This window comes from Apium graveolens, chromosome 5, assembly GCF_009905375.1.
Source record: "Apium graveolens cultivar Ventura chromosome 5, ASM990537v1, whole genome shotgun sequence".
Lineage (NCBI taxonomy): Eukaryota > Viridiplantae > Streptophyta > Magnoliopsida > Apiales > Apiaceae > Apium > Apium graveolens.
This window is the reverse complement of record NC_133651.1, coordinates 314,912,926-314,938,244: the sequence shown is the minus strand read 5'-3', so window position 1 is coordinate 314,938,244 and position 25,319 is coordinate 314,912,926. Positions and strand designations below refer to the sequence as shown.

Sequence of the window (25,319 nt, the reverse complement as noted above, 5' to 3'; positions counted from 1 at the left end):
ACTAAAACTCTTCTGAATCCCCAGCTGCTCACAATATTCCCGCATTTCCTTGCTATCGAACTGTTTCCCGTTATCAGATATCAACTTGTAAGGGATGCCATAGCGGCACACAATGGTCCTGTGCACAAACTTTCTGAGCTTTTTTGCCGTGATAGTGGCTAGAGGCTCGGCCTCTGCCCACTTAGTGAAGTAGTCTACTGTAACAACCACATATTTGACTTCTCCCTTGGCCTTTGGGAGTTCTTCGATAAGATCAATTCCCCACATAGCGAAGGGCCAAGGGCTCATGAGGGATGTGAGGGGAGCCACGGGGCTGTTATAGTAATTGGCATGTCGATGGCACTTATCACAGGCCCGGGAGAATTCAAAGGCATCTTTTTTTATCGTTGACCAATAGTAACCTTGACGGAGGATTTTATGAGCAAGAGAGCTACCCCCCGAGTGATTGCCACAAATGCCTTCATGTACTTCCTTAAGGATATAATTGTACTCCTCCCCATCTATGCACTTGAGAAGGGGCACACTGAACCCTCTCCTATATAGGACCCCATCATATATCACATAGCGGGCTGCCTTGTATTTTACTCTTCTTGCCTCATTCTTTTCGTCCGGGAGCGATCCTTCTTTTATATAGGCTAAGATAGGTGTCATCCATGTGGGGCCGAGGTTATCACTGAGGCTGCCCACCTCATGCTCGGGCACACTAGGCTGCCTCTGTATATCAAGGGGCACGACCCTAGCAGGGTGGCCTCGCGGCGCGAGCCGAGTTTAGCTAGCTCGTCCGCGCCTTCATTCTGCCCGCGTGGGATTAGTTCCAGTCTCACCTCGTTGAACCTTGTGATTATCCTCTGCGCGCACTTTAGGTAAAGCTCCGTTCTCGGCCCCTTAGCTTGATACCCCCCGTTTATCTGATAGACCACAATCATGGAGTCACTAAACACATTCAAATTCTCCACCTTCATTTCCAAAGCTAGCTTGAGACCGTTGATCAGGGCCTCATACTCAGCATCGTTGTTGGTTGCATGAAAGGCCAGATGGGTCGCACGTCTGATCTTGTGCACCTCTGGACTGATTAGCTCAATTCCAGCTCCTGCTCCATCACCATTAGAGGCTCCATCCATAAATAGGCTCCACCATGAGGCACTATTTTGGCTCTCCAGCCCAACTTTTTCTGTGCTAGGTATGACAATAAGGGCTCCCGGCTCCACTTCTTGATGTAGAGGAAATTCTAGCACAAAATCGGCCAGGGCTTGGCCTTTGATTGCGGTCCTTGGCTTATAATCCACCTCGAATTGGCCGAGCTCAACCGTCCACTTCAACATTCGACCAGAAAACTCTGGTTTGTGCATCACCTGTCTGAGGGGGTAGGAGGTTCGTACTTCTATCTTGTGCGCCTGAAAATAGGGCCTGAGCTTTCGGGAGGCCAGGATCAGAGCATATGCTAACTTCTCGAGGCTTGTGTACCGAGTCTCGGCGTCGGCTAACCTTTTACTCACATAATATACCGGGAACTGGATACCATCCTCCTCTCGGACTAATACCGCACTTACTGCACAGTCAGAGACGGCAAAATATAGGACCGGAATCTCTCCTGCCTTTGGGTTGGACAACATTGGAGGGCTGCTGAGATGCTTCTTTATGTTCTGAAAGGCTTCCTCACATTCTTTTGTCCATTCAAAATTCTTCCCCACTCCTTTAATCACCTTGAAGAACTCCTGACATTTGTCGGAAGACTTTGAGACGAAGCGGTTTAAGGCAGCCACCCGCCCTATTAAGCTTTGGACGTCCTTCATCCGTCGGGGGGATTTCATCTCGAGTAGGGCTCGTATCTTGGCGGGGTTGGCCTCAATGCCCCTATGGTTGACAATAAACCCCAAAAACTTCCCTGATTCGACCCCAAACACACATTTATGGGGGTTGAGCTTCATCATGTACTCCCTTAGGATCTGGAACATTTATGCTAGGTGGCGGACATGATCTCTTGCTTCTTTTGACTTCACAAGCATGTCATCTACATAGGCCTCCATAGTCTTCCCCAACTCATGTTTGAATATCTTATTCACCAGCCTCTGATAGGTTGCCCCCGCATTAAGGAGCCCGAAAGGCATCCTGATGTAACAGTAGAGGCCACGATCAGTGATAAAGGAAGTGTGCTCCTGATCTGGCCCGCACATTGGGATTTGATTATATCCCGAATAAGCATCCATGAAGCTAAGTAACGCATGCCCAGCTGTAGAGTCAACCAGCTGGTTGATTGGGGGCAGAGGAAAACTATCCTTCGGGCAAGCTTTGTTCAGGTCGGTGAAGTCTACGCATGTCCTACACTTGCCATTGGGCTTCTTGACAAGCACGGGGTTGGCAAGCCACATGGGGTAGAAGGCTTCCCTTACAAGCCCTGCCTCTATTAGTCTATCCACTTCTTCTCTGAGGGCCTCTGCCCTCTCTCCACCAATCGGCCGTCTCTTCTATCTAACCCCCTTCTTTTCCGGGTCCAAGTTGAGCCAGTGGCACATGACATTTGGGTCAATCCCTATCATATCAGAGTGTGACCATGCAAAGACATCTGAATTCTCCCTTAGGAAGCGGGCTAGATCCTCCCTCAAGTCAGGACTTAGGTTAGAGTCTATTCTGAGTACCTTGGAGGGATCATTTGGGTCTACCAAGATCGGGATTGTGTCCTCTGCGGCCCCAACCCTCTCGACCATTGGGGGAATTCTCGGGTCTAAGTCTGCTCGAGCCTTACTAGATTTTCCCACTTTCGTGATTATCAAACCTTCCGTATCCTCGAGCTCAGGCTGGTGAGCTCGGGCCGGATTTATCAAGCGTTCAGAGGTCGTAGTGATAGTGCGAGTGATTCCGTTGGGCAGATCCATAGTTATTGTTGTTTCTTCGCGTGCCCACTTCCCTTTCCTAAGTCTTGCAGCGATTTGTTCTGGGCTCTCTTCTTCATCACTTGCCTCTTCCACAATTCCCTCTTGTACCAACATGATGGGCTGAGAGGCTTCCATTAGCAAGGCCCCTGGGCGTGGTTCCACCTGAATCCCCATGTGCTTGAAATAGTTCTCGTACAATTCCTCGATTGAAATCAGGTTACAAGTCTCGTGTCCCTCAGGACGTACTCTCTTCCTGCCCTCAGCCTCTTCCATGAGGACATCACCTTCACCCGGTTCGACCATCTCCTTTGATGCACTTCCTGACTCAGCCGCCCTGAGTGCCTGGTTGTAGCAGACCCTTGATTCGTATTGACAGCTCTTCAAGAAGCCTACCCCCGTGGGGGTTGGGAATTTTATCGTCATGTGATGGATTGAGGTCACCATCCTCATTGCCCTCATAAGGGGCCTGCCCACTATAATATTATAGGCACAAGGCCGGTCTACCACTGTAAATATAGCGATCTGGGTGACCACATGAGGCTCTTCTCCTATGGTCACCGGGAGCCGAATTGTCCCTTTCACTCCGATCGAGTTTCCCGTGAACCCGTACAGGTGTCCACCTATCGAGGTTAATTCTCTATCCAACAATCACAGCTTCTTGTAGGCATCATAAGTTAGAACATCAGCCGAGCTCCCGGTATCCACCATTGCTCGGTGTACATTCACCGTCCCAGTCTTCATTTTTATAACCAGGGCATCTGTATGAGGGTAATGCACCCATTTGGCATCGTTCTCCCTAAACACGATGTCATCGACCTCCCTTTCAAAGAGCTCCGGGGGCCTTTGGCTCAGATGGTTGGCGTTGGTGAGGGGCTTATCCTTTGCTTCCCGGGCATATTTGTTAATTGTCTTTCGGCTGTCTCCACCAATGTGAGACCCGCCTAGAATAATATGAATGCTACCAGCCCGAGGTACCCTCTCTTTGTCTTCTGGGGGTGGGGGAGGGACGGTATGATAATCATTCATGTGCTTTCGAACCTCCTTGACAACCCACTCTGTAAGCTTCCCTTGTCTTATCAGTGTCTCGATTTCATCCTTCAATTATCTACAATCAGTTGTATCATGCCCCGTGGCCTCATGGTATGCGCAATACTTCGATGTATCCCTCTTGTTATAGTCTGTGAGAGGGGTTGCCTTTCTGAATACCCCCTTTCCAGCATAGGTAGCATATATGTGGTCAATAGATGCTACCAGAGGGGTGTGCGTCTGCCATTTGCTTGTATAAGGTTTCCCCGAATCTTTGTTTGTCTCTTTACCTCGGGCAGACTCCACCAATGGTGGTTCGGTCACTTGAAGTTGAAAATGATCCATTTCGTCCCAGAAAAGAAGATGAAGATCCACTTGGACCAGAAGTTCCATATCTCAGTGCAATTGGCGCTCTTATGTACCTCGCAAATAACACACGACCTGATATTGCTTTTGCTGTGAATCTATTAGCAAGATTCAGTTCGAATTCAACTAAAAGACATTGGGATGGAATCAAGCATATATTGAGATATCTTCGCAGGACAATTGATCTTGGATTATTCTTTTCAAATAATTCGAAATCACAACTGGTTGGATATGCAGATGCTGGATACTTATCAGATCCTCATGTTGGACGATCACAGACAAGTTACTTATTCACATATTGCGGTACTGGTATTGCTTGGAAATCTACAAAACAGACCATGGCTGTAACTTCATCAAATCACGCAGAATTACTAGCAATCCATAAAGCATGTAGGGAATGTGTCTGGATATGATCCATAATCCAACATATTCGGCATTCATGTGGATTATCAAATGTTACAGACGACCCCACTATTTTGTTTGAAGATAATTCAGCTTGCATTAAACAGTTAAAAGAAAGATATATCAAGGGAGATCAAACAAAACACATCTTACCAAAATTCTTCTACACTCACGAATTACAAGAGAATGGAGATATTGAGGTACAACAAGTTCGATCATGTGATAATCAGGCGGATATACTTACAAAGTCACTACCGACATCAACATTTGAGAAGCTACGAAATAACATCGTAATGCGAAGATTGAAGAACATATTACATCAAGATGTCAATATGTGAGATATTTGATTCAGGGGGAGACTGTACTCTTTTTCCTTCATCAAGCTTTTTATCCCACCGGGTTTTCCTTGCAAGGTTTTAACGAGGCAGTCAATCTTTGAGATACTCAAATTTGACAATCAAGGGGGAGTGTTATAATAATGATTGTCAAATCTTACTAAGGAAGACTCGCAATACTTACTAAGGAAGACTCACACAACTTCTCAGAGAAGAAACTTAGTAAAGAATAATTTTGATTAAAATCCTATCTTATCTTTTCGTAGCACGTGCAATCATATCTTATCTTTTCGTAGTAAGTATAATCTTATCTTATCTTTTCATAATACGTGTAATCCTATCCTATCTTTCTGTAAGTATAAATAAGACCTTCAGTTATTGAAATCAGACACACTGAAAACATATTGAACAACAATTCTCTCTCTTCAATTTCTACTCTCTCTATGTGCATTTATTAAGTCATACATTATCTAGTAATTCGAGGTTTACAACACGTCATTTACAACATAATTTAAATATAATAGATATCTACATGCCATCATTATATATATAATTAACTAAATATAAGTCAAAATCAACATAAAAATTATAACAAAAATTCAAATCAAATGAAAGTTACTGAAATTGAATTATCAAAACTTTCGGGCACCACTTTTGGCAATCACCTAAAAATCACCAACAACACGTTAAAACCTAATAATTACCAACACCACTAGAATTAACTGTCATAACAACTATATCGTCATTTTTCACCATTTTTTATCATAAACAAACCCGATAAATTTTTAAATAATGTATTAGTAATTTAAGGAGAAATAATTACAATCAAGTGATAACTGTCACAACCTCCAACCACTATTTTTGATAACCACCTAAAAATCACCAACTACACAATTAAATTACCGTATCAACATCTCCAACCCCCATTTCGGATAAACATCTAGAAATCATCAACTACATAATTAAATTATCGTATCAACTGTATTGCTAATTTTTTGCCACTTGTTACCGTAGGTCCACCATTGTTACCACCGCTACCATCAATATTTACGGATTATCACGATATATAGCTAATTAAATACATGGCAAAATGAACATGAAAGTCCCAAAACCAACAAAAAAATCAAAATGAATCATGAAATTGTGATTTAAAGGAAAGTAATCACAACAAAACAGAGGTTACCAAAATTTAACTGTAAGATACTCCAAACTGCATTTAAGACAACTACTTGAAAATTACCTGTTTAAATTGAAACACAAAAATCGAATAATCATCATAACTAATTATCATTTTTCACCAAAATCTAACTTGCAAATACTTTATTTTAATTTTCTTTAAAAATTGTCATTTAATAGTTATTTTTAAAAACTGAATTTATTCATTAATACTGCATTTTAACGGTCATGGATATATGATTCACGGGGAATATATATAATTTATATTCAATAAAAGATCTAAAAGATCTTGTCAAGATAAATAAAAGATTCAAAAAAAATAATAATATGACATTTCTGTTAACAAAAATCAGGATTAAAAAAATAATAATGAAGATCATTATAATAAGAGTAAAAAAGTCAATGAAGATCATGAAAACATCCGTTATTATCTATGTAAAAATATATAATATTAAGACCTAGAGAATATGTGTTGACATTTATTACAAAATTATCTGCATTTATTGCACTTCACTATCTACTGAGGAAAATGCTAAAGACCCTAAATTTTTACACCAAAAAATTCCCCAAATATGATGGGTCATATGAAGATTTGGCAACTTTCCTCATAATAATATGAGACCCCGTGTTCATTTATATACGTCCACGAATCAAAATCAGCCATATCAGTCACGCCATTTAGGCTGTGTTCCCGAATCTAGGATAGAAAAGAAAAGAATAGAAAATAACCAATTTTCCTTTCTCTCCTAATCTTTTCAAAAGTGGGAAGAAGATTTTGGAGATAAGAATAAAGAAAACTTCTTCCCAAATCTGTAACTTTCTTTTCCTTTCTTTCATAAAAATTGTTCGGGAACAAGCTGAAGAAATATATTTTTTACATTTCTTTTCTTTTCTCTCCAAAAAAAGTTTCTGGAACACAGCGTTAGTAAATTTTTTGGAGAAGATATTTGGGGTAACTATCGCTACTGATCTGATCACTACATAAACATACATCATAGTTCTACAACAATTACTATCATTCAATTGTAAATATGGCTTCTTATTATGTTCAAGTTTTAACATTACTTTTCATCATCTCTATTACATCTTCTTTTGCAGTCGATTATCGTCAAATACCCGTAAGTGTAACCAATGATATTGCCAGCCACGAGGATTTGACAATTCATTGCAAATCAAACACAGGCATCGATTTGGATACAACGATAATTCAATACGGTAAATCTTTTGTGTGGACCGGTAAAATTATTCCGGGAACGAGAGAGATTTACTTTTGTGATTTGCATACTCCATCACATCTAAATGGACTTTTCACTTTGTTTATGAGCACTAGAGATCCTAATAGATGTCGTGATCATTTTGATGAGTCAATATTTCCGACATTAGGGGGAGATAAATTATTGCATAAGATAAACCCTGACTTGACATGGAATACATCAGGATTAAATGCTTTAAATCCGTGAACTAATCAATGCAAATCTGAAGTTTAAAGAATTATTCATATGCCAAATATTGCTAATCAAATGCCAGATGCTTTTAGTGATTCTAGGCATATTGTTAAATCACATATACTTGCCATTAATGCCCCAACAAGGGTTGAAATACCTATTCATAAATCAGTTCCCGAAGAATTGAATAATAATTCAAAACCACGCCAGAAGCGTGGTAGACCAATTGGTGCAAAAGATGTTGTACCACGAAAATGGAAAACGATTGGACATGCCTCTGAAGTGGCAAATGTTCCAGACAATACCCTTGAAGTGGCATCACCTCCTGAAGAGGTTAAAACCCCTAAAGTGGCAGTGATAAAACCACCAGAACTGGTATTACATATAGAAGAGGATATTGCCCCTGAAGTGGCACATACTTCCGTAAAAGCTAAGGTACCTGAAAGTTATGAGGTCTCATTGAGTTATGTACATAACGGAAAATTATTGGATCGTGGGAGTATTGAAGTTGATGATGTATATTCTTTTTCCGTGGCATGTGATATTATTATGAACTCCGATCCAGAACCACAAAATGTGGAAGAATGTCGACAAAGAGATGATTGGCCAAAATGGAAAGTTGCAATCCAGGAAGAATTGCAATCCTTGCGCAAGAGAAATGTATTTGGACCTGCAGTCCGAACACTAGCTGTTGTGGTCCCCGTTGGGAACAGATGGGTATTTGTACGAAAACAAAATGAGAGAAATGAAATTATAAGATATAAAGCCCAACTCGTAGCCCAGAGATTCTCTCAAAGGGCTGTATTTGATTACCAGGAAATTTACTCTCTTGTGATGGATGAAGTTACTTTTCGTTTTCTTATGGGTATGTCTTGCATGGAAAAATTGGAAACTCGCCTGATGGACGTTGTGACCGCCTACCTATATGGATCACTTAATAGTGATATCTATATGAAAATCCCTAAACGATTAAAATTGGATGAGACTAAGACCCGTCATTTATACTCACTCAAATTACAACGATCAATATATGGACTGAAACAATCTGGTCGTATGTGGAACAACAGGCTTAGTCAATACCTATTGAATGATGGGTATGTTAATGATAAAGTATGTCCATGTGTGTTTATTAAAAGATATCAAACTGGTTTCATTATTATTGTTGTATATGTGGATGATTTGAATATTGTAGGTACTTCTGAGATATTACTAATGCTGCTAGTTATTTGAAAAATGAGTTTGAAATGAAAGATTTTGGAAAGACAAAGTTCTGTTTAGGTTTACAGGTGGAACACTTATCTTCAAGAATATTTGTTCATCACTCAACCTACATATAAAAAGCTCTTGATCGATTTTACATGGAAAAATCTCATCCTCCAACTCCACCAATGGTGGTTCGGTCACTTGAAGTTGAAAATGATCCATTTCGTCTCAGAAAAGAAGATGAAGATCCACTTGGACCAGAAGTTCCATATCTCAGTGCAATTGGCGCTCTTATGTACCTCGCAAACAACACACGACCTGATATTGCTTTTGCTGTGAATCTATTAGCAAGATTCAGTTCGAATTCAACTAAAAGACATTGGGATGGTATCAAGCATATATTGAGATATCTTCGCAGGACAATTGATCTTGGATTATTCTTTTCAAATAATTCGAAATCACAGCTGGTTGGATATGCAGATGCTGGATACTTATCAGATCCTCATGTTGGACGATCACAGACAAGTTACTTATTCACATATTGCGGTACTGGTATTGCTTGGAAATCTACAAAACAGACCATGGCTGCAACTTCATCAAATCACGCAGAATTACTAGCAATCCATAAAGCATGTAGGGAATGTGTCTGGATACGATCCATAATCCAACATATTCGGCATTTATGTGGATTATCAAATATTATAATAATGATTGTCATATCTTACTAAGGAAGACTCGCGATACTTATTAAGGAAGACTCGCACAACTTCTCAGAGCAGAAACTTAGTAAAGAAGAATTTTGATTAAAATTCTATCTTATCTTTTCGTAGCACGTGCAATCCTATATTATCTTTTCGTAGTATGTGTAATCTTATCTTATCTTTTCGTAATACGTGTAATCCTATCTTATCTTTCTTTAAGTATAAATAGGACCTTCAGTTATTGAAATCAGACACACTGAAAACATATTGAACAACAATTCTCTCTCTTCAATATCTACTCTCTCATGTGCATTTATCTAGTAATTCGAGGTTTACAACACGTTATTTACAACATAATTTAAATATAATAGATATCTACATGCCATCATTATATATATATAATTAACTAAATATAAGCCGAAATCAACATAAAAATTACAAAAAAAATTCAAATCAAATGAAAGTTACTGAAATTGAACTATCAAAACTTTCAGGCACCACTTTTGGCAATCACCTAAAAATCACCAACAACACGTTAAAACCTACTCCCTCTGTTTCATTTTAATAGTTGCTTGACTTTTCTGCACTCATTTCTAGGTGCTTTGACCGCATAGTTAAAACAATAATTTTTAAAAATTTCTTTTCCTGAATAAAAATATTTAATTTAAACTTTTATTTACAAAAGAATTTTATTAAAAATAATAATTTTTACTATGCGGTCAATGCAACTTGAGATTTGTGCAGAAAAGTTAAGAGACAAATAAAATGAAACAGAGGGAGTAATAATTACCAACGCCACTAGAATTAACTGTCATAACAACTATATCGTCATTTTCACCATTTTTTATCATAAATAAACCCGATAAATTTTTAAATAATGTATTAGTAATTTAAGGAGAAATAATTACAATCAAGTGATAATTGTCACAACCTCCAACCACCATTTCTGATAACCCCCTAAAAATCATCAACTACATAATTAAATTACTGTATCAACATCTCCAACCCCCATTTCGGATAAACACCTGGAAATCACCAACTACATAATTAAAGTACCATATCAACTGTATTGCTAATTTTTTGCCACTTGTTACCGTAGGTCCTCCATTGTTACCACCGCTACCATCAATATTTACGGATTATCACGATATATAGCTAATTAAATACAAGGCAAAATGAACATGAAAGTCCCAAAATCCCAACAAAAAATCAAAATGAATCATGAAATTGTGATTTAAAGGAAAGTAATCACAACAAAACAGAGGTTACCAAAATTTAACCGTAAGATACTCCAAACTGCATTTAAGACAACTACTTGAAAATTACCTGTTTAAATTGAAACACAAAAATCGAATAATCATCATAACTAATTATCATTTTTCACCAAAATCTAACTTGCAAATACTTTATTTTAATTTTCTTTAAAAATTGTCATTTAACAATTATTTTTAAAAATTGAATTTATTCATTAATACTACATTTTAACGGTCATGGATATATGATTCACGGAGAATATATATAATTTATATTCAATAAAAGATCTAAAAGATCTTGTCAAGATAAATAGAAGATTAAAAAATAATAAGAATATGACATTTCTGTAAACAAAAATCAGGATTAAAAAAAAATACTGAAGATCATTATAATAAGAGTAAAAAAGTCAATCAAGATCACGAAAACATCCGTTACTATCTATGTAAAAAAATATAATATATCTTGAGAATATCAGTTGACATTTATTACAAAATTATCTGCATTTATTGCACTTCACTATCTACTCACGAAAATGCTAAAAACCCTAAATTTTTACACCAAAAAATTCCCCAAATACAATGTGTCATATGCATATTTGGCAATTTTTCTCATAATAATATGAGACCCCGCGTGCATTTATACGCGCACACGAATCAAAGTCAGCCATATCAGTCACGTCATTTAGTAAATTTTTTGGAGAAAATATTTGGAGTATCGAGCACTACTCATCTGATCACTACATAAACATACATCATAGTTCTACAACAATTACTATCATTCAATTGTAAATATGGCTTCTTATTATGTTCAAGTTTTAGCATTACTTTTCATCATCTCTATCACATCTTCTTTTGCAGTTGATTATCGTCAAATACCAGTAAGTGTAACCAATGATATTGCCAGCCACGAGGATTTGACAATCCATTGCAAATCAAACACAGGCATCGATTTGGATACAACGATAATTCAATACGGTAAATCTTTTGTGTGGACCGGTAAAATTATTCCGGGAACGAGAGAGATTTACTTTTGTGACTTGCATACTCCATCACATCTAAATGGACTTTTCACTTTGTTTATGAGCACTAGAGATGCTAATAGATGTCGTGATCATTGCTTATGGAGTGCAAGACAAGATGGGATTTATCTTTATGATCCGGATCTAAGTGACTATGAATTACAATTTACATGGTGGTGAAGTGTTATTTCTTTGAATGAATTATGTGTAATTGATCAATGCTTGAATTTCACATTTTATTAATAAAAGTTTTATTTCTCGTAAATGTAGTGGATTAATACATAATTACATATAGAGACGATAAGAATAAGTTTCTAAATTTGAGATAATAGTTTTGATAGTCGACTCCCATATCCAGGTTTCTAGTCGACATTTTTCTACTTTCATGTCCTTCACCCCTCTTCCCATTTCGCTCTCTTATACTCTTTTTATTTATCATTTTTTCAATAAAACCGAGATCTAATTTTTTTGGGAGAGATCTTGTTGAGTATCTTGTTATTTAGGTTTGTTAGTCGTTTTCATCTTTTTAAGATGTTGGCGTGTTATATTTTGATATTTTGTATGTCGTATTAGGGGTTTCATTAGTTCTTATGAGAAATATTTATATGGTATATTGAGAGATATGTAAGACTCTAGTCGGAATAGAATCTTTCCAGGTAAACCTACAAGGGCCAAAGTCAGACGATGGTGGATAACAAAAACTCGTATTTCACAACAAAAAATGTTGATATTTTGAGCGTTTTTGTTCCTCCAATATTAATTGATGAAACTGATAGTTCTGATCATTTGTATGTTGGATCACTCGAAAAATGTCTTTTGTAATACTTTTCGGATTAAATTTTTTCGATATTCCATGTGTTAAGTAATCTGAAAATTAAACGGCTATTTGTTTAGTTTATTTTTTATTTCACCATTATATTGTAGTTGACAGCTTGGAGGTTTGTTACGGCTGAGTTCCACTATTTTAGTGAATCATTCGCTTGTTCGTCAAAAAAATATAAGTTTTATTTAAGCCAATGAAGAGCATTTGAGATAATTAATGTTTTACACATAATAAATTGCGTAAAATTATGGAAAAGTAATATAAAAAAAATTGAATTTGGGGTTTCTTTAAATATCAAGTTACTAAACTGGGTCTATGTGTGTAAATTCGAAACTTTTAGCACATTTCTCTTCTTACGTACATTAATGAGTACAAGAATCTCAAAAAAAGATAAACAACACATGTTCATAAGACCAGCTTAATAAAAGATAAGATAAGAGAAAATAGAGTCAATTGAATGTCTTCGATGGCTGAATTCTTCTTCGTTGATGATTTATTCTCTCCATCCCTTCTACGACTACTTGTCTCTTGCCTTTCACTATATTAGGTCTAGTCTATCGCTAATCTATATCTAATAGAAGTCTTTTAATGATTTAATGCAAATACAAGAAGATCTCTCAAATAGAATTGAATTTAAAAAAACAGAAAATTCATAGTTGACTTTTTGACTCAAATTCCGAGCTAATTCGGTTGGACTTTGAGTTCAAGTCCACTTCTGAAATAAATCTCTTTTCACAAGCTTTACGTGGGCTTTTAAATCGCCAGAATCGAATTTCTAGAACTCCAGATATGACCCCAAACAGTATATACTGCGCAAACGGCCCGTTAAATCCGATTTTAAATCAAATTAAACTCCGAATTTGATTTTTTAAACTCCAAGCCTTCCTTTATTATAACTCATATATCTACAATAAAACATGAATATTTACTAAATAAAAGTTTAAAAATTCAAATTTGTACAAAATAACCAAAATACAAGAATATTATTAAGATAAAGTGCACGCAATCAACATGTGTGACCACATTCTAGTTCTTGAAAAAGTTGTGGTCATTGGATTTACCGGGTAAGGCAATAAATCTAGTTCAGAGAATTTGCAGGGACTATTTACCAACTACTGTGAATTTGATAACCAAGAGAGTTCAAGTAGATACAAAGTGTGCTTGATGTCTTGTGCGAGATGAGGATACCACAAGGATAATTATGATAATATGATAAATATATTTTTTATTTGGTTTCATGTAATACTCTTATTCTATCAATGCTAAAGCAATTAAGCATTTTTGTAACAACTAAGAATGCACATAAAACCCAATCAAGGGTGAATAAAGAAACCAAAAATTTCAAAGTTAAAAAGATAAAACAATGAAAATCCAAGCATAAAGAGATCAAATAAGTGTAATTTATTTTGGGAAGTGATATTTTCGGAACATTTTTCTTTTTAAATTTTCAGAAAAAAAAATGTATGAAAAGATCAAAGTACACTAACATTGATCACTACAAAAATATAAGATTAGATACAATCGAACAAATTCAACCGGTCTATTTGACTGGGCACGGCTAAATATACATGCCAGCGATTGAACTTAAATTCGGTTGAAATAATGCGGTTGAATTTAGTAATAAATTCGACTGATATTTTTTGAAAAATCGATTTTTCAAGAGTTATTTTTTGTACGTACACTTGTCTTTTCATCCCATATTTGCTCTAGAAATAGAAGAGATGCTCTGAAAATAACATTTCCCTTTCTTTTCAATCAATAATCAAGAACAATAAACTTATAGTAGTGAAAGAACCTATGTTCAAACACCTCTATCTACATATAACTATAGTTATTAGTTACATCTCTAACATTAGAAGGCATGAATGCCAAGAACATGAGTACAACTACTAAGCAAATTGGCAGTAGCAGCAACATGAACGGCGGCGGAGGCGGCAACGGGGGAAGAATCAGTGGCAGTAGCAGCAATGAAGCAGCCAGGCAAATCAGCAGAAACAATGACTGCAATGTAAAATAACTTTTCGAAGAGAACATTTTCTTGTCAAGCCCTTGTGAGAAAGACCTTTGGTATTCCATTTTTCGCCTTTCGACGAATTTTGTTCTGCTATGATTATAATTAGCATCAGCATTACCATTTCTCGAAAACGGAGGTGCATTGCTATGCAATGTTCTAACATCCATCAGAATCTAAATGCAATCTTGATCAAGGAGTTCAGGCCTCAAATGACAAATCCCTCTACTAATTAACACAACTCTGGAAACAAAATACGAAATCGCAATTCAAAATTTCAGTTTGAACCTCAAGATCTTGTCTTTAGCTATTGATCTGTAACACAGCAAAGAATAACATGATGATCAGAATAAACTGCAGAAAATTTCTAAATTCTTTATGATTTCTTTGATACACTTTCACAATAACACTACCAATATATATCATATTGATAAAATGCTAAAGTTACCAAATTCGTTCCCGAAACTGTTCTCAAACTCTTAGCTACCAATATATATCAGATTCATAAAAATGCTAAAGTTACCAAATTCGTTCCCGAAACCGTTTCCAAACTCTTAGCTACCAATATATATCAGATTCATAAAAATTGCTAAAGTTACCAAATTCGTTCCCGAAACCGTTCAGGAACTCTTAGCTACCAATATATATCAGATTCATAAAAAATGCTAAAGTTACCAAATTCGTTCCCGAAACCGTTCCCAAACTCTTAGCTACCAATATATATCAGATGCATACAAATGCTAAAGTTACCAAATTCGTTCCCGAAACCGTTCTCAAACTCTTAGCTACCAATATATATCAGATTCATAAAAATTGCTAAAGTTACCAAATTCGTTCCCGAAACCGTTCAGGAACTCTTCGCTACCAATATATATCAGATTCATAAAAAATACTAAAGTTACCAAATTCGTTCCCGAAACCGTTCCCACATCAATGATATCAAATTACCCATTAATAATCTTTGGGTTTTAAATCTCCAGGACATACAGCAGCTCTAATCAATTCAACATCATCAAGAAAATACTTCATTTTTTCAAACCATCAAGAATTTCAAGAATTATAGTACAAACAATCATAATTTCCAAATCTAATAAAAGGGTAGATCATTAATAGCAAACACAAGAACCCATTCAAGAAAAATAACATTAAAACACAATCAAACACAAGAAAAATACCTTTGATGGGTGCAAATAAAATCTTGAACTTTGTCAAATAAAAGAGAGATGGGTAAATAAAAATATAATTTTTATTTTTAATATTGGTTGTTATATAGATATACAAAGGATGAAAGAAGTATGAAGTAATGAAAATGATGATGATGTTTGATTTTTGGTAGCTTTAGGGTTTGAATATAAGGATGAGATGAATGAGCAATATAAATGCAATGAATATGAAACATAATTTATGTAAAAGTGGAATGGGGAGTTGTATACAAGTGGGGGAGTTGAAGATGATGCATGGGGGCAAAACATAGTATAGTAAAACAAGTTGCAAACAGGGAGAGTGGGGGATGTTCTGTAAGGTTCTTCTCCCCTGCCCAACTCTTTGTTCAACATTTTCTCTCTCTCTCTCTCTAGAATGGTAGAATCAAGAATGGCTTCATGTGGTCAAGATTTTGGGAGGGAGAGTTATCTGCAGGAAGCAGTGTTACAGATTTCGGAAATCGGAACTATTCGGTTGAGGTACCGATTTACGATTTATCGGACAATTTTTAAAAAATCAGATGATTTATCGGCGATTTATCGAAAATCGATCAAATATTTTTGACCGATTTTTGAGCGATTTATCAGCGATTTTTGAAAAATCAACCGATTTTTATAACAGAAATAGGAAGTAGGAACAATACTCTTTCCAACTAATTTCAATAACTTCTATTAAATTCCTACACTCATGAGATAACAATTTTTTTTTTGAATTTAGAAATATTTATTTATGAGTTAACGGATCACACTTTAGTATAGGATCTTACAAAAAGACTCTATTAAACTAGAAGTATGCGGCTTTCACCCCTATCCGAGTCCAAATGAATGTACTTATTAGTTAAAATTCTCGTGCTTAAAACTGTTATTTCGAAAATTTTTCAAGGAAGGGTCTGAAATGGGCTAATTTTTTCGGGACTGTATAGAATATCTCAAAATCCAGGACCGGCCCTACTATTTATTATATTTAAACGTGAAATTCTTATAAAATATATACTACTAATTTATATATTATATATTTTTCCTATACATTAATAAAAAAACATATTTTTTCGCATAACTCCGTTGTTTCCTAACTGCTTACTTTCGAATTTTTAAAAATGAAGTAAACGTAATAAAAATAATTACACTTTTAGGACTGTCAAACGGATAATTCAGATACGGATATAGAATATGCCTATATCCGTATCCGCATCTGTAATCGTCGGATTCGAATACGGATAATATCCGCTTTATTTCGGATACGGATAATATCCGCTTTTTCTCGGATACGGATAATATCCGCTTTTTCTCGGATACGGATGCAGATATTTCGGACGGATATCAGATTTTTTAAATTTTTTGATGCATCTACCGTATTTGATGATGATTTTAGAATATTTTTTACGATTAAATACAAATAATATAGTTAGATACATATAAAATATGTGTATAATTATATAATATTTGTACAAATGTATTATTTAATACATGTACACACACTATAAACTAAAAAAATAAATTTTAAATTATATCTAATTATATATTTATATAATTTAAATATCATATATGTATTTAGTTTCGGATTCGAATATCCCGGATTCAAATTCAGATAATATTCGCTTTATTTCAAATACGGATAATATCCGCTTTTTCTCAGATACGGGTACAAATTTTTCAGACGAATATCGGATTTTTCGAATTTTTTTGACAGCCCTACTTTTAATCATAACTGTGATAATGGATGTAAATTTGACATCTTTTCATTACAAACTTTTAGTTCTAAAAATGAAAGAATAATACTTTATTTTATAACCACTTCCTTACTTTTCTATTAAAAATTGGGAAGGAAAGAGCGTAGAGTTAAACTAAAATAAACACATGTTACACATGGATTCATGCTATAAAAAGCTTTACGTGGAATCAAACTCGACCTTAAAAACTCGACCTTAAGTTTTTGATAGTCAATCCTTTTCGGCCGATAAATGATTTGACGTGAGGAAGTGCTTTTATGTTATTAGTCCTATTTTACATCGATTTTTTTAAACCGTCTTTCTAATATGTGCATACAATAAGTACTAATTGTCATGAATTTGGTGCATTTTGATTGGTGGAGTTGTAGTAAATGCAGGGGTCCATCAATATTTATAATTAGAGGACCAATCAAAATGCACCAAATTCATGAGAGTTAATATTTATTGTGTGACCTTGGACACACATTAAAAAAACTGTTTTTTAAAAGTTGTTCAATTTTTAAGCTCGTAAATTAATTATGAAATTTAATTTCACTTTCTGAAAACATGATTTTTATTAATATTTTCTTTAAAAATAAGTACATTTATTTTCATATTTCGAAAAAGGCTCACTTTCACGTTCATTAATTTACGCAGACCATTTTTTTGAAGGCGAAAACAAAAAATACACATTAACTTGCGAACTTGAAAATTTTAGAAATCCTTTTTACTGAAAAGTACAATCAACACCCTGGAATTTACTTGTATATTACCCCTTTGTATCAAACTATATTAAATCAACTCAATTGATAAGAGTTTATCCTATATCGTCCTGTTCCAAATACTGAGTTCGATTCTCACCAATCCCGAGAATTTATGATGACATATAATCATTTGTAATCTTATATATGTCATATTTGTAAAAAAAGTTAAAGTTGTCAATGAAGTATTTGAGCAGAGGTCATGTTCAACTCATGACGTGTGCGTGTGTAATTAATCAGAAAAAAAAAATTAAGGTCAAATACTCTCTTATATTTTTGTGAAAATTTTAATAAAAGTTTAACTTAATATATTAATATATGAAAAATATTCAGTGATTAATTGATTTTTTTCAATCATATATATGTTTCATGTTACTAAATAGTCCAACAAATTATTTGCAGCCCATTTGCTACTTCGTTTCTACGACTAATAAGGCCTTCTTTCACTTCCAGCCCAGTGCGAGAGCAATTAGGGTAGTGGCCCGAGGCCCAAAATCGAATAAGGGTATTACATGCATGCAACACTATTTCTAAACAAATGTTCCAGTCAATTACATTTTACACCCCTTATAAAAATTAATTTTGTATACATATTTTCATAAGTTACAGTTTGTATCCCCTACTTTGAAATCCGCTTCAACATGCACTTTTTTTGCCTAATTTTTTAGCCCAAATTGTTGTCTCCGACAACAAATCTCATCTTTTTTCTTCAATAATAGATTATATATGTTGTTGAAGACAATAATTTGGGCAAAAAATTTGACAAAATTTGGCAAGAAAGGTGCAACTTGAAGCGGATTTCAAAGTAGGAGGATGCAAACGCAATTTATGAAAATCAGTATACAAATTGATTTTTGGCCAAATTAATAGAGGAGTTGAGGGAACACCCTCATTCCACCTCATTTGCTTCCTCTTACATGCTTTTCATCCTTGAAATAACGGTCCGGTTTCGGTTCCGTTTTGTTCAGTTCATAAGATAATCTCGGTCCGGTCCAGTCCGGTTCCAAAAAGAAGCATTAGTTTGGTTTTCGGTGATTTTGGTTTGGTCCAAAACTGAACTGCTCGAATGCTCAGCCCTAATCACAACAAGCTTACAATTCACTACCTCGAAAGCTTTAGTTTTGTGCGCATTTGGAACGATATGATTCAACAACTTTCTAAACATTTTGCTATTGATTTTGCAGTTTTCAGCTTCAATTTTTATATAGTGATCCGAATCAATTTGTTGATATTGAGAAAGACAAAACTGATATTGGACATATAATTAGCATGAAATGGTTAAAATGTTTAGACACCTGACTTTGATTAGCAGCTTGTCGTGTTCATACATCTGTTGCTCCTCTCTGTTTTAAACCAGAGTTGTATTCTTCTCTGGAGCCTAACATATAGAACGTCATCTGACAATAAAGTGTTGGTGCAGTGGTTCGACTCCTGACACGTGCGTGTGTAATAAAGTAGCAAAAGCAAAAACAAAAGGAACGCCAAAACATCATCGTTGTTGCTTAAGAGCTGGCACAAAAAGAAGATGGCTAGGAAAACAAAATCATCTTCTTATATATTGAAAAATTTGTAGAAGGCATCTAATACGGAATTCAGTACTTCGTAGTTTATTAAGTTTAGCAGACAAGACGACACAAATTTAAACACGTTCGACGTGAAACTACCAAATGAAGTTCAAACTAGGGAACAAATATAAACAATGAATGAGGCGATCAAGTCAGCATCCGAAGCTACTGAAAAGCTACTCCAAGCTTCCTTAGCCCCCGGAAACCTCATAACTGTGCCCAAACCTCATAACATCTTGGTACAAACATGTTGTTTTGTTGCACATTTGGAATAATACAATTCACAAATTTCTAAAATTTTTGCTATTAATTTCGCGGTTTGCAGCTTCAGTGGATCTACGAGCCCAAGTGACATAAAAGAGACGAGTCAGATCTTTGAGAAAGCAACTCCTGCGCCTCAAAGATGTGACTCGTCTCTTTTATGTATCCACTGAAGCTGAAAACTGCGAAATCAATAGCATTTTTTTTAGAAATTAGTTGAATTGCATCATTCCAAACGCACACCAAAACTGCAACAAGTTTGTCACAGACAGGGCAAAAGCATTGTTTTGGCACTTTCGCAGCTTCTGGTATAGCAGCACACGATCCTCCTTACGCAGATGATCTTCAGAGGCTAAAAGCTCCAAATTTTGACATAATCAAGTGGATATATTGTTTGAATACGTACCCGAAAAAGAGATCAGAGTATTGACTGCGCCAACTGCACCTGATCACCACCAGCTCATGTGATTTATAGGCATTTTATACAGAAAAATGAAGTAGAAAAGTGATGCTGATGATAGACTTTTTGTGAAAATCAAAGATAGAATGTGATAATGTACTACACTTTCGACGAAAAGTCCACAGAGACTAGAACACACATGGGATGGGAGGACAAAAGAGCAACCTGATTTTAACTCCATAATGAGAATAACTTTTTTTTCGTCAGAAAACCATGGTTACAGATTTCGAAAATCGCTAAGTGGCCATATTCAACTATGATAATTAATTAGCATTTTGAAGGCTTTTTAATATTTGTAAATTACATTATCAAATAGAATAATAACATGATGATCGATGTTGTAATAATTCAAAGGTTTTTATTAAAATATAAACGGAGCTCCGATCCGAAAATCCGTGATCCTAACGGATCCGGATATGGATCGAGCCATAAAAAATCCGACTGAAATCCGGTCCGAATACGGTAAATTTAAATGTATCAGGATATGGATCAAGGTTGATCTGATTCATATTCGATCCATTGACAGCCCACATGGGAGGAAAGAAGAGCAACTTAAATTTAAGTCCACAACGAGAACAATTTTTTTTTTTAATTTTAAAAAAATAGGCCACATTAAACAACATCGCCAAGTGGCCATATGCAACTACAACACAATAGTTTCATTTCTTTCAGAAAACCATGATTACAAATTTCGAAAATTGGAATTAATCAGTTGATGTGCCGATTTGTGATTTATCCGGCGGTATTCGAAAATTCGGATGGTTACAGATTTCGAAAATCGGAACTAATCAGTTGATGTTCTGATTTGTGATTTATCCAGCTGTATTTGAAAAATCGGATGATTTATCGGCGATTTATTAGTAGCTTAGCGAATCAGTCAAATATTTTTGACCGATTTATCGGCGATTCTTGAAAAATTGGCCGATTTCTATATGTTACGTGCAATAATTTATAACTCCTGTTGTAGATCTGACAAGTTGTTGTCTGCATTCATTTCCACAACTTGTTTCTTTTGCGTCATTTCCACAACTTGTTTCTTTTGCCGAATATTCTCACCATTATATTCAGTTGGGATCCACAAGTAAAAAAAACAGTTGGATGAATAGTTGTTTGTATGATGATATTTATACTAACTGGTTGAAGTTTCCTCCAAAATTTTCTCTCTGGCATTTGTACAACTTGGCCCTACCAGAATGCTATTGCTAGTAGCTGGATATGGTTCAGTCTTATACTTGTTTGCTTTCCGTTTTCGATCTTCTGGTACGTTTCTGTCTTTCAGATGCATACGTAACTCTGTATTGAAATGAAGGCCTTCCAAGTTAGTCCTAGCAATAACTATAAGTTATCCAGCAATCGCGTACTCAATGCGCCAGTCATAGCTAGGCTTCTCAACGGGACTGGAAAGATGCGAAAAGCGCCCCTAACTCGTCCCCAATGATTTTGCTTAAATGAAGAATGAGAATTATATTTGAGTTTGATGCTCCTAAGTACGTACTCACCTAACATAGGCGAGATACAAATTCATTTTAATGTGAATACACAAGAGCTACATCTGTAATTACACAACTTGATTAAAATACACTATGTACTCGTATAACTCCACTAAGTACGTTATAAGGGGCATTTTTCTCATTATGCATTGTGAAGAAGAGGAAACCATGCGCGTAGATAGTCCCAGCATCAGGGATTAAGCCAGAAAGTAGTTTCCTTCCATCGTGTTAATTAAGTAGTTAATAATGTCAACAAGAAGAATCTGAACGCGTAGATAGTCCCAGCATCAGGGATTAAGCCAGAAAGTAGTTTCCTTCCATGGTGTTAATTAAGTAGTTAATAATGTCAACAAGAAGAATCTGAACAGGATTCAGATTCTTCACAAGCATAAGTAGTTTCCTTCCATCGCGTTAAATAAGTAGTAAATAAACATGCCTCAGAAAGCTCTCACGGAGGACAACACACTCCAAGAAGAAAGTTCTCAAAATGCAGCTCAAAATAACTTGACAATGTGGGGCTAAAACCCACATTTTCCAACATAAAATAATTTGAAAGAACTGTTTTATCAACGTCCTACTGTCGGACATGGCAAACATGAAGAGCCTGACAACCTTCGACAGTAGCAAGAAAATGTTAATAGTGTATTGGAGCACTCCAACAATCAAGGGCACAAAAATAATTGTCAACCAGAGGAAGATGGTGTTGAAGATGACCTGACAGTGGAACTTGAACTTTCAGACTATAAATGAGATGGTGAAGATTGATTAACTAAAAGACTGCAATTTTAGGCATCATAGGCAATGCGACTAAATCAAATAGAATTCATATATGTGATCATCTATCAAACAGAATTCATATATGGTGATTGCAGATTGAAAATGATGAGTTGATTACCAAGAGTTTATACTGCACTTATGTTCGTGTATTAGTACATTAGTATCTAATCGGTTATTATCAGCACAGGTGTCGATCCAAGAAGATGGCTAGGAAAAGAAAATCATTCTTTAACACAATGAGAAAACCTCAGATGGCATAGTATTATGCAAAGGTAAAGCTTTATTTCATAACTTTGAAGTTTATTCAATGTAACAGACATTTTCATAAACAACACAAATGTAAACACATCCAACATGAAACAACCAAAAGGAAGTTCAAACTAAGGAACAATATTGTAACGTTTCAACTTCTCGATACAAGAAATGAATGAGGATTTGGAATTCCTAAAGCCCAAGAATCCATGCTCCTTGCTCTTGTTCATAGTATCTAAAGGATTTTCAACGCCAAGATTACAATCAACATTCGACCAACTTCCAATATCTTCAAGTTTTGTAGGCACCAGACTGTTTTGTTTTACAATCTCATCCCACACACTCCCTTTATCCTTCATCAACTCCAGTAGTGTCAACCTATCTCCGTCTTCAAATTCTCCGCATTCCACCTCAAATTGCTCTGCCAACACCTTCCAGAGATGCTTCCACTTGAACACATCTCCATTACTGCAATTAAACGCTTCATTTTTTGCGCGTGGATCCACTGCAGCCCATATCTCTTGCTCAGCAATCAAGTCAGCATCCGAAGCTGCTGAATAGCTACTCCAAGCTTCCTTAATCCCTGGAAACCTCAAAACTGTACCCTCATGTTTGCATATTGCAGCATAAACACACATAGTACATATTATATTCATCATGCTATAAGGCGAAACACCAAATATAACTCCAGGCCTATGGACTGACCAAGTTAGCCCTTCTTTTTTGGCCACATATTCAAACAAAACATCCTCTACATTATAGTAAAAAATTGGAGCATCTAGTCTTGGAAGATCTTCGGTAAACGGAGTATCATGCGCTGCTATACCATAAGCTTCAAAACTGCCAAAATAATGCTTTAGCCCTGTTTGTAAACAAACATGTTGCAGTTTTGGTGCATTTAAAATGACACAATTTAACACATTTCTAAACATTTTAGCATTAATCTCGCAATTTTTAGCTGCATCATGTCTATTAGTCCAAGTGACATAAAAGATGTGAGTCACATCTTTCAGAGGGGAGAGTCTGGTTTCAGTTTCTTCTGGATTGGAAATGTCACACTGGATGTACTCAACAGTAGGGTGGTTTGCATCCCATGACGGTCTCGGACGACGAGCAACGCCATAGACTTTCCATGGGCCGCCAGGGGTGTCAGCGAGAGGGAGAATCTCAGCCAGACTGTTGCCTGAAATGCCTGTAATGCCCACAACCAGGGCCACATTTTCTTGTTTCAGAGGCTCCTAAAGTAAGCAGACATTTGCATGAAGCAATAAGTCAGTAATGCATAAACAAAAAATGGAACAGTCTACACAAAAACAAGGAGAGATCAGAGGATTACCCTTGCAGGGCCAACTGCACCTGATGACCACCAGCTCATTTTGTTAGATTATTTATTGCTTGTGAATTTTGTTGAAAGGGAAACATGCATTTATTTATAGACATTATTCAGGTAGAAATATGTGCCAAGATAGGCTTTTTGTTACCATGTGTCTGCTATCTTTCTTGTTATTTTCTGGGGATAAATTATAGAAAAGTTTCACATTAATTACCTGCTAGTAGGGCTGTTAATAGATCGGATTTGGATCGGATCAGACATGATCCATATCCTGATCCATTTAATTTTACTGAATTCAAATTCGGATCGGATCACGGTTGGATTTTTTAGAACCTGATCCGTTATGATCACGGATTTTCAAATCGGAGCTCCAAATCGTTTATATTAAAAAAAAATCACTTCTAAATTTTTTCACTTTGCAGGCATTTAAACTAGTTTTCAATTATTATTACAAAAAATACAACTAATATTTATCGGCATTAATAAGACTATTATTCTTAGTTTTTAAAAGTGCACATATTTGTTAATATTTTATTTTTAATTAACATTTTAATGTTTGATGAAGGTCTATGTGATGTTGAGGCGGTCTTAAAGACATGACTGTGTTCAAACTTCAAATAACTGATGATGTCAAAGAACGCCAAGGAAGGTCCTGGGATTTTGTCATCTTCCAGTTATGTTGAAAGCTTCTAACTTTATATGGCTGCTCCTGCTCCTACAATTTGTACAATGTATCAAAATATCATTTCTGAGTCTTAAATGGTCCAAAATGTCACTTTTGAAAATAATGGCCCGAAATATCACTTCATAACGGCACTTCGTCTACCGTTTTGTATTTTTTTTTTCAAAAATGTAAAACGGTACATAGTGTACCGT

The 25,319-nt window shown here is 35.8% G+C and overlaps 3 protein-coding genes across 3 annotated transcripts; 2 read left to right on the top strand and 1 right to left on the bottom strand.

Annotated features, from left to right (window-relative positions):
- Positions 1-4,117: 4,117 nt before the first annotated feature.
- Positions 4,118-4,678, top strand: LOC141661302 (secreted RxLR effector protein 161-like). The gene has a single exon (XM_074468285.1). It carries the CDS (start codon positions 4,118-4,120, stop codon positions 4,676-4,678), a length of 561 nt encoding a protein of 186 aa, XP_074324386.1.
- Positions 4,679-8,981: 4,303 nt separating this feature from the next.
- On the top strand, positions 8,982-9,554 carry LOC141661300 (secreted RxLR effector protein 161-like). The gene has a single exon (XM_074468284.1). The coding sequence runs from the start codon at positions 8,982-8,984 to the stop codon at positions 9,552-9,554; it is 573 nt and encodes a 190-aa protein (XP_074324385.1).
- A 13,654-nt stretch (positions 9,555-23,208) lies between these two features.
- On the bottom strand, positions 23,209-24,494 carry LOC141723308 ((S)-8-oxocitronellyl enol synthase ISY1-like). The gene is made up of 2 exons (XM_074525106.1): positions 24,447-24,494; positions 23,209-24,348 (listed from the first exon to the last, which is right to left on the bottom strand). Exons 1-2 carry the CDS (start codon positions 24,483-24,485, stop codon positions 23,239-23,241), a joined length of 1,149 nt encoding a protein of 382 aa, XP_074381207.1. The 5' UTR covers positions 24,486-24,494; the 3' UTR covers positions 23,209-23,238.
- Positions 24,495-25,319: the final 825 nt, after the last annotated feature.